The sequence below is a fragment of the Oncorhynchus kisutch genome, linkage group LG2, assembly GCF_002021735.2.
Source record: "Oncorhynchus kisutch isolate 150728-3 linkage group LG2, Okis_V2, whole genome shotgun sequence".
In the NCBI taxonomy this organism is placed as follows: domain Eukaryota; kingdom Metazoa; phylum Chordata; class Actinopteri; order Salmoniformes; family Salmonidae; genus Oncorhynchus; species Oncorhynchus kisutch.
Window position 1 is genome coordinate 27,502,739 of NC_034175.2, and position 12,417 is coordinate 27,515,155.

The window sequence follows — 12,417 nt, forward strand, 5'->3', positions numbered from 1 at the left end:
GTTGGATGTTTTTTCTTCACTTTATTAGTACAGTAATAGTCTGGAATAATATCCTATAATATATAGATATATATAGATATATACATACATATATATAGATATATACATATATATATATATATATATATATATATATATATATATATATATATATATATATTGGCCTATATAAATGTATAATTTCATATATCATTTAAAAAGAATTTAACACAGTTGAATGCACCTCAGAACTCAGAACCTAGGTAATTATGAGGTAGACATCAATAATGGTATTTCCACCCTCAACAGTTTTTATACAGCTTAAATTACTCTTATCAATGTAAGAAATATATGATTATCATGAAACTCTGTACATCACCATTAATAAAATTATTATAGAATAGATATTATAACGATTTGAGTGCATTTAAAGTATGTACATGTACAAAGAAATGCATTTTGTCATTTCTTCATTCGTTGCACTTGTAAAGTTTTAACTATACAAATATTTACAGCTCAAATAACGAACAGCAGTGCATTCAAAGCTAATGTGCATTTAAATATCTCGTTTGCGAGTCTTTTCAGGTCAGTCGATTTATCACGAAAAAAGGCGTTCCTCCTGACTACATGACATTGCCGCAGTCAGTTGTGGAAGTGCCTTTTGTAAGATGCGTTGGAGATGCAAATGTTTGTCTTGATTATTTATCGTGGCCTCTGGTGTCCCCACGTGCTCCTGTGCGCAACCGGGTCCAAATGCCTTTCAGTGTGCCTTCAGCAAGTCATCGAGATACAGTCAGCTGTAAAATGACAGGCACAATATGAATGCCTATGTCCATAGAGCCCATGTTTAGAATCGTCTGTTAAAGTCTTGCATTCGTTTCCCGCCGGCTGTGGTGACTCGGGCGCGCACTCCATTCGGTTGAAACAGGGCGCACAGACACATCTCTTGTAGGCATACCTGCGTTATCTCTTTTCCTCAGAGCCCATTGTGTGTTTGGTAGATTACATTCACCTTTTGGAGAGAGAAAGGGAGAGAGAGAGACAGTGAGACAGAGAGAGAGAGAGAGAGAGAGAGAGAGAGAGAGAGAGAGAGAGAGAGAGAGAGAGAGAGAGAGAGAGAGAGAGAGAGAGAGAGAAATATATTTGAGAGAGAGAAATTGGAGAGAGAGAGGGTGGGGGGGGGGGGGGTGCTAGGGCCGATTGATAACGCATCAGAAGAGCTCGATAGTTTCAGCTGGATGCTGGCAGTGAGCCTGGAAACACCCGCTACAAATGAGTCCTCTTTGCAAGACCGCTGCAGGGAGCTGCAACAATGCACAAGGGCTATCCCGTGACTGCGGCCTAGTTTGAACAGGTGCATTCCACTGTGCCCATTTCGGACGTAATTCACTGATGGAAGACCAACAATTCCAAGTCTGCTCAGAAAAGAACAAATGATAGCCTATCACTAGCCTGTCGATAGCCACTCCTCTCCTGCGGACTAATGGTTTATAACGAACTGTCTATCCATGTCGGGGCCTCGCGAAACAATAGACTATGCAATTGAAAAACACATCATATGGATGGCAATGTAGACTAGGAGTATGTATTAGTTTAACACAACAATTGGACAGATAAGGCTATGTGAGATTGTACTGAGTTTAAATGTGACCAACACAAATATGCTTGCATAGGCCCACACTGCAAATAATGTCTCTCGTGGATCCCTTTTGAGTGAAGTTTAGGCGCACCATGATATGGCAAGAACGCATGGGTCTATATGCTTAAGATATGCCACAGCTTTCATATCCTGACCTGGGCCGACTGACTTATCTTTGTTTTTACGGGGTTTAAATACGTTCAAGTGTCGCAGAAGAAAAGGACGCTACCTGCAGCCACACTGCTCTACCACCATGTCCTCGTACTGTTTGTACACAACGTTATTGCCCGAATCTATGTAAAGAATGCTGATGGGACTTAGTTTAGTGGGAACACAACAGCTAGGAGGTGTGCTATTGGGGTCCATTGAATTCATGAGAGTTTGAATGATGGCATGGTTAGTTGGCTCTAAATGCGACCTCAAAGGGAAGTCGCACACGCCCTCGCAGTGGTACGCTTCGTAATCCAATGGCGCAATGATCCAGTCATCCCACCCTAGCTCTTTGAAATTAACGTGCAGAGCCTTTTTACTGCATCTAGATTTGGACTTTTTGCCATGTCTTTTCCCATGCCGATTGTTCAATGCAGTCCTCCGTCGGCGCCTGGCTTTGAACCGCAGGCCCCTCTCCTCCTCCGACCTGCTCCCCGATCCGCGCGATTTGATCTTCTCTTTCATTTCGTTGAACAGGTTCTCCCTTTTCTTGGACCTGGTGTAAACCACCAAGATGGCCTTCTCTTGCTGGTTTCGACCGGTTCTGTCAAATCCCATCTGTTTTAAATCGATTTCCATTTCTGATTTACCAAGAGTGCCCTTGAGCTGGAGACAAAGCTGGCTCCCCTGGGCAGAGTGATGCCGGTTTTTAAAAATTTCCCACACGTCCAAAACCTCCCATCCTGGTTTTCTGGAATCCAGAGGATCAAGGGATCTGGAATCCAGTAGCCGTTCTGATCGACAGGAGAGTAATTGAATGTCATAGAGACCTGTCGGGGACGTTTGCAAATCCCCGGGCACTTTTCTAAATATCCTTAATTCAGCTCCAACCAACTCCTCTTTGTCTGAAAGGGTTGAGACATCAAACAGATACTTTTGTCTTCGCAAAGGAGAGTGCAAGAGATCGTCTGCAAGATAAAAAGAAATAATTGCAGTCAGATTCACTTAGGGTGTACAGTGTTCAGGAGAGGGAGGGAGGAGGAGGGTTCACATTCTCACAAAGAGGCCAGATCCACTGGCCTTCTCTCTTGTTTTTCTGTGCCCACTCCAATGTCGAGCTGAGACAAACTACGACTGACACGTCATCAAATTAGATTTTTAAAAGGTCTCGTAGTTAACATCATAGGCTATTTGATATAATTTCTGAGCAGAAAGGGTGATTTTCATTTTGGTACTGTACAATAAACCATCTTCACTCTTAACATCAATAATCAACAGGTGCAAACTTGTCAAAACAACTACCATAAATATTCAATTATTTAGATTTGCCCATTATGCCTAATATGATGAGGTGTCACCTGTTTGAATCAACTTTATTTCCATGAAACTCAGATACAATTGTTGAGACAGTAGCCTGAATATTGTAGGCTAAGTCTATGATCACAATACAACAGCAGGCAATTTACATCTCTCTCTCTTTCTCTCTCTCTCTCTCTCCTTTTGGATTTTATACATTTTCGATGTGCAAAATACCGTTCAGTAGTCTATATTCCTATACTTTTGCCCTGTACTTTAAATGTTGTCACTTTTTATTATTAGAACAGAATCGAAATATAGCCTATGTCATTTAATTATTATTGGGAGAGAAATGTGAAATTCAGAAGCAAACTTCAATTGAATTGTCAATTGAATCGTATCATTCATTTTAAATGTTAATTATATTAGGCTATTGTTTTCTAATAACACCCCAAATGAATCCCTTCTGAGAATACTTTTCTTTTTCAATGTAGGCCTATCACCACTAAACGAAGAGCCTGATTAAATTAGTGAATATTTTATCAAACAAGTTCATTCATTATTCTTTGCTTGGGAAAAATAATTTCTGAAACGATTATCAAAGTTGTGAAGCAAAGAAACGAGGGGCCTAGTGACATGACGGATGGGGATTCTGCCAGACTCAACCGACCAAAGGCGACATAGGCTACTGTACACTCAACTGAACAATACAGAATTAATACAATATTCCCTGCTCGAGACCCACGAGGCCAAGGCCACACATATTTGATCCCAGCGAGTCAATGTGCTCTCATATAAGTTAGAATATTGTTAATTTCTTCTGTGAAGGGTATACCGGCGGTATGCAGTGTTTTATTTTTATATCTAAAACCCAAGATTTCATAAAATACATTATAGTTTTTTTTTAAACACAGAACTTTTGATTTTCCTCATCTTTCATCAGTCAAATATAAATATACTTAGGCATAATTGGGTAAATACTCAAATAGGCTGAAGTAAAAAGGCTACCATTAACAAATTATTTCCCCAAACTAAATGCGATTTTCTTTAGCAATTCACGATAACAGGAATATACTCGGCCTACATAAAACAGATCAATCTGTGGTGTTCTGAAATATCAACCAAATGTGATTCCGTTTATCATTTGTCCATCAAATTAAATGCAGTGAAAAACATGCTATGTAATAAAAACAACAACTCTCTGTAGCCTGTTCTAGGCCTAAACAATTGCGCCCTGTGTTTAGGCTATTAATCTATTACTCCAATATAGATGCCATATATCAAAATAATATTTTTTTCTAAATAGATATTTGAACATGGTTGCCAGAACTTTCCCCCCTCTGTGAACCCTGCAGAGTTTAATAGTAAAAGTAGAGTGAAACCTTGTGTTTGTTTCAGTAACATTGCACGTATGGTCTACATTAAGGTTTTTTATAAGACCTCAAACAAATCGTATACAAGGTCACCAAATAATTAACAGTTCTGAATTCCCCTCTTCCTCATTAAAATACTTACCCGCTTATATTTAATCTCCTCTTGCCAACGACAACACTCCCGGTTCAAAAGTGCTTGGCCTGATTATGCTGACTTTAGGTTACAGCGGGAATCTGTTTTAAAGAACTTTTAAAGACATTACAGTTTGTTGATTTGGAGATAAGACACGACAAATTAAAATTATATGTAATTTACATATTTATCTGACCAAAATATGAACGATACGGCGTCATCCATTTATGTTAGGCCTATTGTTGTATTATCTGAGTTTGTGGACAACATATAACATTGATGTTACGTTTTCTTTTATCTATTAGGCTACAACTTTCTGAAGGTTGAGAAAGAGACCGAAGAGGAGAGGAGTGATATATATATATATAATTTTAGAGAGAGAGAGAGAGAGAGAGAGAGAGAGAGAGAGAGAGAGAGAGAGAGAGAGAGAGAGAGAGAGAGAGAGAGAGAGAGAGAGAGAGAGAGAGATTTCTAGTGCTGTGGCTTCCGAGGCCAGCGAGCACCATCTGCGTTTTAATGAGTTACTTCAAGTGCCAAAAGTAATTTTTATACATTTGGTTCATTCTTGTCTGACCTTGCGACCATAACGAACATAGGGACGTCTCCTAATCTGTTTTGCATAAATTGTTTTTATTTTACCTGCAGAGGGGAAAGGCTACACAATATAAAACATTTCAGTTTTATACAAAAGTGTCGTCTATCGTACAAGTGTTTCCAAAAAGAGCTGTGCGTAATAGCTGAAAAAGCGCAAAATGCATAAATTACGCACGGACGCCGTCGCATGAATATTACTTTTCGGACTTTTTAAAGTGCAAAAAACATTATGTTGTAACCTATTAAACAATACAACTCAACACTCGAGGGCCTGGTAGAATCTTAACAGAAACCACCAATGTGCTAAGAGAACGGAAGAAAAAATATTGTCAGTAATTAAAGTGGCGGTCGCACAGGGAGGTACACAGTAAAATACTAACCACTTCATAGCGAAGGACGTGCTCTTACATTTTTTTCCTTCGTTTTTGGTGATGTGCCATTGGCTGAGCTGGGTCATTATGGGAGAATAGACAGTGTTTGATATGTTATGACATGAACACTCAATTAGATCACGAGTTCAAATACTCCAATCAGCGGTTCGATGCTAAGCAACCCTCAGAGAGTCCAGAGAAGGGTCAGAGCCAGTGACACATCAAATCAAAATCAGGGGAAAAGTGAGGCTTTTTCACCAAATCATCTCTATGCTACAGATGGGAAATAATGGCAACAATGACGTTAACTGCTTGCATTTCTCCTCTAAAGATAAAGCAGACGTACATGTGTTCGGTTTGTTGGTGTTTATCTTCCTTTGTCTGTCTAATCAAATCCGTCAAATCACCTTGTTACACAGTTAACTGTCCCTAATCACCTGTAGCCCACCCTAACCCATTCTAATATATCCGTTTATTAACTGCAGAGTTGGCCATACAGATTGCATGATGATCTGTAACACAAACTGTTCAAACTGTTCATTCCTAGCAAGCCAACTGTAATTTCCTGTTTGACGTGTTCACTGATTCACATAGTCCTACACCAATTTGTAAATGCACAAGTTCTTTGGAAATATAACTTTTTCTATGATGATCACAATTGGCTCTGTTTTGAGATAGTCTAGTCGGACGACAAGGCAAGGTTTGAGCAGGATGGGTTTGGTGCACGCGGGGACCAATAGAGAATGATTTACTACCTTGATTTAGATAGGACCTCAATTAGTGTTTTATTGTCGTCTTACCTGGGGCTCAATGTAAGTATAATATAACTTTTTACTTTGCAAAACTGACGTACGCCTATGGCTCTTAAAAATGTGTCCCAAGGGCTCAAAGTGAACTGAATGCGACAACAAAACGTAATGCGTCCCTCATAAACGGTGATAACGTTCCAGTGCAACTTTGAGGCTGACAAGATAATTGCACTTTAGCTTGTGATATATCGTTTTATGCATTCATTAATAGTACCTTTTACAATTCAAACTTCTACATATTTAGATTGGCCAGCACACTCTATTTTGATGTGGTTATTTTATTTTATGGCACTCTTTATGGGTCAAGAGTAGAACAGGCAAACCATTTTTCCACATTTCAACTTGCAACTCCAGCATTTCTTTCAATAAGACAGCCATTGTAAAATTATTAGTTTATGCTATTGTGAAAGGGGGTGTTTTTTTTAGATTCAAAAAAATGCATACCATGGCTGCAGCGATGTGTGCAAATCTAGAACAAACGTAGCAAGATTGTTACTTGGTCGTATGCAACGGTAGTAGACTACATAGCTAAGTCATTTTAGATGAGACCAACCTGTTCCTCTGTCCACAAAACTTGTTATGGTGTTTGCAGACTTTGAGGAGCGGAAAAAACTTGCGTTTAGTCCGAGTCTCTCTGCAGCCGAATACGTTCTGTATATGGAGAGCATGTAATCGTGGGGCACAATTGCGTCCTTATTAAAGTCTTCTCGGTGACGGCTTAACATAGGGGAAGATGCGAAGATCTCTTTGAGAAATGTGGTTGACCTTTGTCCATCATGAAGTATCTTCACTCCCTTGTTTCTCCTTGGCATAGAGGGGGATATGATGGCAGCTGACTGAAAACATGGTATATTCCAAATGAAGATCAGTAACAAATATAACGATAGTACTTGAAATGCGTCCATGGTGATAGTGTCCCAAAGATGTTTCGAAGCCCTCTCCACAATGAAGCGACTTTTAGACAGCAAGAGCTGAAGATAGACTGCGCGTCAGTTAGACTTCTGCGTTCCCTTCTCACCAGAAAAGTGCGTTCGCGCCCTCGACTTCACACAAGAGCGGAGACTGTTGAATCAATAGAGAAACACGCCCACTTGCAGACGCTCATGTAGCCTACTTACTGGAGAACTTTTCCCAGTCTTTCTATGGACGTTAAGACGGAGGAGACATCTCCGATGGCCGAGAAGTCGTATCTCACAGCCATAAGTAACGCCACAGGAAGCCAAGTTTAAAGGTACAATAACACGTTGGCATAGGTCAAGAGTTGGACAAAGATTTCAACAGAGCAGAGGTCATGGAACGTTCCTAACCAGCTGAGAGAGTAGCCTATTGGCCTATATTGATCAATGTAACCAATTATCTAAGACCCCCCCAATAAACTTTTAGACACGAAAATATTTTTTTTATTTCAAACATGCAAAGAATTTGGGGCCATCTTGTTTTACTTTATAAAAACCTTTCGCAATAGTTTAGCTATTTGGGACGATGTTCTACATCCCTAACGAAGGTCACAGGTGCAATCTTTACTTTTCAAGACAAAGGACCTCGGTTATATATATTGTATTCCTGTGCGTAAACCAAATTGGCAAAGGTTATCAATAGATTCTGAAAGTACTAGAAGAGAATGTGTTCCGTTCAAGAAAATAAATGGCACGAACACTATTCATTAGGCTATTCAGCCTATCTTTTTGCTGTACTCTACCGGCCTCCAATGGCATTGCCATGAACTGCAAGTTGCTTCAAAATCATACGACCCGTACTTCTCTAAATATCTAGGCCCACTTGATGAAGACATGATAATAATGTATCCTCAAAAATGTGTCATTCAGTTCATGATAAGGACATCATGTCTCCAGATAAAGGACAATGAAAATCCCTTGTGGAAATCTCCAATCTTGAACGGGTTAGTCAGAGATAAGATGTGTGCATAGGCCTTGTCAGTAACATATTAACTAACTGTGGTGTTAGTAGGTCAACAAACCGACAAGGTCCTTCACAGTGATAAGATTTTAAATAGTTTGAGACAGGAAACAACTTCACAGTGATTTATAATGCATGCAGGTGTTGATGCATTCACTAATTGTGTGTCTGCCATAGTTTTTACTCTGTGTATGTTTAGGACTATAGCCAACCTCTATGCAGGCCCTATTTCTAATGACAGTTGGGTAAGATTGGATCCAAAAGATTCACCAACCAAATACTTTACCCGGTTTTGAAGAACTCCACAAAATCAATTTTGGATGCAGATTTTTTTTTGTGGTATGTAAAGTTTTAGCTTTTATCTGCACTACCCATGAAAAGTTTAAGAACACCTACTCATTCAACGGTTTTTCTTTATTTTTTTATATTTTTTTCTACATTGTAGAATAATAATGAAGACATCAAAACTATGAAATAACACATATATGGAATCATGTAGTAACTAAAAAAGTGTTACACAAATCAAAATATATTTTATATTTGAGATTCTTCAAATAGCCAACCCTATGCCTTGATGACAACTTTGCACACTCTTAGCATTCTTTCAACCAGCTTCATCTGGAATGCTTTTCCAACAGTCTTGAAGGAGTTCCCACGTATACTGAGCACTTGTTGGCTGCTTTTCCTTCACTCTGCGGTCTGACTCATCCCAAACCATCTCAATTTGGTTGAGTTCAGGGGATGGAGGCCAGGTCATCTGATGCAGCACTACATCACTCTCCTTCTTGGTAAAATAGCCCATACACCGGGTCATTGTCCTGTTGAAAAATAAATGATAGTCCCACTAAGCCCAAACCGGATGGGATGACGTATCGCTGCAGAATGCTGCGGTAGCCATGCTGGTTAAGTGTGCCTTGAATTCTAAATAAATCACTGACAGTGTCACCAGCAAAGCACCCCCACACCATAACACCTCCTCCTCCATGCTTTAAGGTGAGAAATACACATGCAGAGTTCATCCATTCACCCACAATGCGTCTCACAATGATACTGCCGTTGGAACAAAAAATCTCCAATTTGGACTCCAGACCAAAGGACAAATTTCCACCCGTCTAATGTCCATTGCTCGTGTTTCTTGGCCCAAGCAAGTCTCTTCCTATTATTGGTGTCCTTTAGTAGTGGTATCTTTGCAGCAATTCGACCATGATGGCCTGATTCACACAGATGTGTCTGTTTCTTGAACTCTGTGAAGCATTTATTTGGGCTGCATTTTCTGAGGCTGGTAACTCTAATGAACTTATACTCTGCCGCAGAGATAACTCTGGGTCTTCCTTTACTGTGGTGGTCCTCATGAGAGCCAGTTTCATCATAGCGCTTGATGGTTTTTGCGACTGCACCTGAAGAAACCTTCAAAGTTCTTGAAATGTTCCGTATTGACTGACCTTCATGTCTTAAAGTAATGATGGACTGTCATTTTTCTTTGCTTATTTGAGCTGTTCTTGCCATATTATGGACTTGGTTTAAAAAAAATAGGTCTATCTTCTGTAAACCACTCTACCTTTTCACAACACAACTGATTGGCTCAAAGACGAAGAATGGCATTAAGAAGGAAAGAAATTCTACAAATTAACCTTTAAGAAGGCTCACCTGTTAATTGAAATGCATCCCAGGTGACTGCCTCATGAAGCTGGTTGAGAGAATGCCAAGAGTGTGCAAAGCTGTCATCAAGTCAAAGGGTGGCTATTTGAAGAATGTCAAATATAAAATATATTTTGATTTGTTTAACACTTTTTTGGTTACTACATGATTCCATATGTGTTATTTCTTGTTTTGATGTCTTCACTAAAATAGTAAAAATAAAGAAAAACCCTTGAATGAGTAGGTGTTTTAAAACTTTTGTCCGGTAGTGTTTATGGCATATTTGAGGTTTTAAATTAGGATTTAAAACCTTTAAATGCATTTATTACATTTATCTAAAACTTTAATGTGAATGATTATCTATTTGCATCTCTATAAAAAGGTATGTGGAGAAATAAACATGATTAAATCAGTCCATAAAATAGCATGTGGTTGAAATAGCATGATTTACTATTCCATTGTGTTGCAGTACACTCCAGCAGAGGGCAGCATTTGTCCACCACCACCTGATATCTGTCGCTTTGACATGGAGCTTTCACTCTTTAAGTTTACTCTAAGACACATGGACAGGGTCAGTATTTTACTCCAAATGTTTCACATGAGAATAGGCCTTTGATGTCTCACACAATTAGGTAGCCATTGGTCACAGGGGTAGGCTACTTGAATGTTCTGGCCACAAGTGTGAAGCTACTCAGTATTCCCCACCTCATCTGGTTTTTTTTAACAGCCTCCGTCTGCTGATCTCTGCAATCTGAACATTGAGTTTGGAGAGCTTTGGCAGTTACTTGTCCTCAAATAAATGTTGCTCTCAACGGGCCCTGCTGAATTACGTTATTCACTTCTTTCGTCAGTATGAGTCAGTATAGTTCTCAGAAGAGCACCTGATTAAATTGGTCGAATGGTTACTAAACATGCTGTAGAAGCAATTCTCACCATAAAGCAGATTTTTTAAAACACTTTTTTGGGGGGATGATACAAATTGGATTGTGAAGTCTTGCGAAGGATGCGCTGCAGAGTCTACTCACAGACGCTATCCCACTACTGGACTGCACCTGGGATTTGACCTGCTTCGTTTCCAACCTGGGCCAGTGCAGCCCTCCTTAGACGACATGGAGGGCCCGGCCTCCCTAGGAGCACTATATCGACACTGAATTTAGTGCAGACACCCGTTCGACATAGAGCTCACACAATGCGCCAACCTCAACCCCCGGGTGACTTGGGTTACAGGTATGCGCCACTTCGCCCGGCGCGAAACTGATCTGCAGGTAAAGGTGATAAGCAGAGTAGTATGTGACGTCATTTCAAAGGAACGCTTACAATCCTTTGCAAAGTCAACGAGAATAACTAAAGACTTTAGTTTTCTATAAACTAGGCTTCAAGTGCTTCAAATTACCCTCAGATTTGACAATATTTTAATAGAAAGTCAGAGTACAGAAAATCTCTGATAGACAGTTTTTTCTCTCTTTGTAAGATAATGGAAGGTTATCTGTGCTGTTGAAGGTTGTAAGAAATAAAACAAGGTTAATGTATTTATGCTTTACCATACATTATGGAAGAGTACAGTAAAAAAAAAAACACATTGAACTGACAATGAGATTGTAGTATTGTATTTTTATATATATTTTTTAGAATAAGCAATAATTTATTAGAAAATTTGCTCAGGCTAAATCGGGATTTAGGACTATTTACATTACCCCCCCCCCCCCCCCCTCTTTAGACATAGAAGTATTAATTCTATTCAAATTCTAGTCAAAGACAGAATTGCTTTTCTATACTGACAATCTGGGGTATTTCTATGATTTGAAGACAGTCAGGGCTTAGCCCTGAACCAGTAGGTGGGACTGAGGGCATTCTCCCCCAGCACAAAAAAAGAAGCAATTTCAACAGCTATATATGCATGAATTTGGTGCACTTTGAGATGAACTTTCACCTTCCCACCTGTCACAGCAGACACTGCCAGTACTCAATTACAGTTGCTGGTGTGGGTCTCTCTTCTATAGAACAATCTTTACTCTGGAATACATACATCTACCGTGTATTTCCCAAAACTCCACTGGCCTCCAATTCTCACCTGTCCTCCTTCTAGGCTCATCTGAAAGGTAGCAAGGTAGAGGTGCAACATGTCCTTAGTTAGTTTTAAAGAGACAGAACTTCCTGATTTGGCATCATTTTAGATTTGGTTAATTAAGAAATGCTAGCGGCCATGAATGAATTCAAACATGAGTTGGTTTTGGGGTGTAGTGTGATGTGGGTGTCTGGTGTGTTTTTTCGCAGATGGGAAGAGTAAGCCAAATTATTTTGCCAATTATCTACAGCAGTCTGTCTGACTTTGACAGACATTAAATTACACAATGTAAATGAGACAATATTTCCATGTTGCACACCTTTTAGTTTACTCATTAAATGCTTTCAATAATTGTATATGAATTTCTACAATTTATAGTGTGTTTGAGGTTTTTAAGTCATTGACATTCGGAGCTATTGGAATTTTAACATATTGTCCCATTTACATTGTGTA

At 39.4% G+C, this 12,417-nt stretch overlaps 1 protein-coding gene across 1 annotated transcript; it reads right to left on the reverse strand.

Annotated features, from left to right (window-relative positions):
- Positions 1 to 1,095: 1,095 nt before the first annotated feature.
- Positions 1,096 to 7,392, reverse strand: LOC109903969 (growth/differentiation factor 6-A-like). Its single transcript, XM_020501012.2, has 2 exons — positions 6,898 to 7,392; positions 1,096 to 2,736 (listed from the first exon to the last, which is right to left on the reverse strand). Exons 1-2 carry the CDS (start codon positions 7,247 to 7,249, stop codon positions 1,844 to 1,846), a joined length of 1,245 nt encoding a protein of 414 aa, XP_020356601.2. The 5' UTR covers positions 7,250 to 7,392; the 3' UTR covers positions 1,096 to 1,843.
- Between the last annotated feature and the right edge of the window lie 5,025 nt (positions 7,393 to 12,417).